Consider the following 3,467-nt stretch of genomic DNA (forward strand, 5'->3'; position numbering starts at 1 on the left):
TCAACCTCTTAAAAAAACTGTAGAAAATGGCATTTAATCTAACTTAGAGTTCTGTGGTAGCAAAACACAATCACTCCTGGCAATACCAATTTATTCCCAAGAGATTGTTGAACACCAAAGATACTCCACTTGGAGCTTGCCTTCTTCTTGGCAAAACTGGCCTCTGGGCAAGCAACTGCCCATACCTCAACTACTGACAAAACACATAGTATCGTGAAATGGATAAGCAGAACTGTCAAATCTTGTCAAGACAGGGTAAGATGGTTTTGAAAAGTTTCTTGCCTTTAAAAATAATCTGTCAGTTATTCTAGGCCTTAGCCAAAGTTGGTTGCTTCAATGCTGCAAATGTGACTTTGTGTGATTGCCTAGGTAGCCAGTTGTCTCTTTGATTCGTTGCATGTTTTAGAAGTTGTTTGTTTGCACTTCTTAATTACTCAGGTAAAATTATTTCCCTTCTCAGGTCTTTGATGGGGTTGAAGATTAGATAAATGTAATTACTTTCCTCTCATGACTTGGCCAGGTTATTTATTATACAAGACTTATGCTAGTTAGAATAGGATATTTGTTTTTATTGTACTTAATTTTGTAGTAGGTTTAGAACTCTCTTAAACAAAAGGGGGAGGTGCTGTGGGAGCTCCTTCTACTCCTTCTGCCAATAGCCTTTAAGATACCAGCTCGCTTGAGCATGGTCTCTTTGGCTTGAAAAAGCAGTGGTAGCCACCAACTCCCTCTCTTGCTTTGGACTCTGCTTCTGGCTATCAGACTTTTTTCCTGGTCATGCAGAGGGATGTTTTCTAGGGTGTTGATCTGTAAGTTTTTCCTTTAAATAAAGAACCCTTTTATTAATCATAATTCCAAACTGGTGTGGGATTGTTTTGTGACTTACTCTTTTATTTATCATTTATTTTGTTTGTATTTGAGTTAAATTTTCCAATCTAAGGAACCTAGATGTGTCTGTCATCTTGTTGAACTAGTCTCCATCCTCACTGTTGACATCTCTAGTATACATTCACCATCATATGTCAGGAAATCAAGAATTAACAGTTACTTTTACTGACACCAGAAGAAACTAGGAAATATTTTAAAGATTGCAATCTATGATGAATTCTTTGATGAATTCTTTTTGCCATCTTAGGTTCCCATCAGGATTCAGTGGCAATAATTCTTGGACAAAATTTACTCTCCCCATCATGAGTATGGTGCCAGAAGATGTTGTAATTTGTTATTGCCCACAAAGCTATGATATATTCCTCTAGCAATTCAAGTCATAACACAAATCCCTCAGGAAAAAGAGTGAGGCTGGCACTCCAGCTGTTCCTCCTGTTATACCAACCTACTGACAACGTTTCTCCTATGTGCCTAGAATTTTAAGATCACAAGGAACTTTTGGTGGGAAGCCCCCAGGAGACTAAAGTTTATCTAAGTTTGCACAACTAAACCGCAGCCTACAGTGAGCATATATAATAAAGTCTCTCATGATTCTCTAAAAAGTAAAGGTTTTGCATCTAAAGTATCTGGGTGTGATATATACAGGAAAACAAATGCCACTAAATATATTCATGTGTGATCATTTTAATGCTTGCAGTGGGAGTCTGAATAATAGCTATGAATTTATTAGCAAGCTCATAGTTTCATGAACATTTCTACTTGAAATATTGGGTTTCTAGGTTAAGAATACTGAGCTCAGAACTAGCTGCCCTGAAGGTACAGGCCTCTAACCATGTGGTCTTTAGACCTGCTCAATCATCCTAGTATTATTCCTAAATATTGGCAAAAAATCCAACTGTTGTTACTGTCATGGATTTACAGGGATGTTGATGCTTGAGTACATATTTATATCATACATATGAAACATTTGGGGTTCCCTCAGCAAGTTTCATTTTAGCATAAAGAGAAATTTCATAGGATCACAGGGAAGACTGAAAAAGAGCAATTTTGTTAACTATGTAGGAGTCTTTGAGAAGTTCATGAATAGATTGGTTATTAAAAATTACAATATAAAGTTCTTTTCTTCTAGTAGAGGAATGCCTCAGTGTGATCTATGCTGCAACAAGGTATCAAGGATTTTACTCAGAATTAAAGTGAACATCAGGAAATATACAATTCATCAGAACAAAAGCCCCTGCATGAAATCTACAACTCAATAAATGTTAGTATTCCATGTAAGTCAAGAGAACAATCCCCACAATTTTAATGCTATGTAGGGTTGGATAAGATATTTAGGACAGAAAAGTTTATCTGGTCTCTATACAAAACCATAACATAGACCATAGAATCTTGGAAAAAGAAAAGAGAAACACTCTCAGCATCTGCAGACACCACAAGGAGAAATTGGGGCAGCCTAGTCTCTCACTTCTGCTTCCCCAGGTGGTTTATACTATGACTTGAATCACTGTGGGAGGTAAACTATCACACTGTTGACAGTAATAGTTAGCCACATCTTCAGGCTGCAGGCTGCTGATCTTGAGAGTAAACTGTGTGCCAGATCTAGTGCCACTAAATCTTGATGGAATCCCTTCTGCCAAGCTGTTTGCATAATAGATCAGGAGCTTAGGAGGGCTCCCTGTTTTCTGCTGGTACCATGCTAACCTACTACCAATGTTCTGACTTGCTTGGCAGGTGATGGTGACACTCTCTCCCAGAGATGCAGACATGGAGGCAGGAGACTGGGTCATCTGAATGTCACATTTGGCACCTGAGATGGAAAAATGGAAAACAAATTCACAATTAATTCTATTATAAGAGAACTTTTCTGTACACCAGACAACACTGACCACACTCAGCTGAACGATTTTCATTTTCTAATGTCTTCCTTACCTGCAAGCCAGAGCAACAACAAGCCCAGGAGCTGATTGTGGGCCTTCATGTCTGTGCTGTGTTCTATGTGTGTAAGGCTGACTCCAGCACAGGGTATGACCTGACTATGAAGAATTCCTCAGGGTAGGACTGTGATCTGGGCATATGCAAATCAGCAAGGGCTGAACACAGACACAGGATTGGTCAAGTGAGTCAGCATAGGCCTGTGGTACTCTTTTTGAACAACAGAGAACACGATCTCACTATGAGTTGCACCTTATTTTGATTTCTGTCATGTTCAATGTAGAACAGGCTTGTTATGTTTTCCTTCAGGGCAGGGCCTGTCAGATATGGGACATATTGCCAATGGTAGGAGTTGCCTGGTTCTGATATCATGGGCTAGTTCCCTGGAGTATGACTTATGTATTGATGATTGAAGAGTACTGGGAAACCACATGTTATGGTGCTACTCACTTAGTGTAGATATGGTACTGCAAACCCTCATATCTTTCCCACAATACTATCAAAAGTTTTCATAGATATGAAGCTCACACTAACATTCATTCATAACCATTTTCTTCATGGCTCCAAATAAAGGGATGGTGTGGTCTATTTTCTCAATTCTAAGAAGTTTTGAACAGTCTCCCAAAGAGGAACATAAACAGGGAGAA

The 3,467-nt window shown here is 38.8% G+C and overlaps 1 gene segment (V, D, J or C); it reads right to left on the reverse strand.

The window, feature by feature from the left end:
- Positions 1-2,372: 2,372 nt before the first annotated feature.
- On the reverse strand, positions 2,373-2,879 carry LOC130877188 (immunoglobulin kappa variable 1D-33-like). The segment is given in 2 exon segments: positions 2,373-2,695; positions 2,818-2,879. Coding segments are annotated over 2 exon segments (372 nt in total).
- Between the last annotated feature and the right edge of the window lie 588 nt (positions 2,880-3,467).

The sequence above is a fragment of the Chionomys nivalis genome, chromosome 1, assembly GCF_950005125.1.
Source record: "Chionomys nivalis chromosome 1, mChiNiv1.1, whole genome shotgun sequence".
In the NCBI taxonomy this organism is placed as follows: Eukaryota; Metazoa; Chordata; class Mammalia; order Rodentia; family Cricetidae; genus Chionomys; species Chionomys nivalis.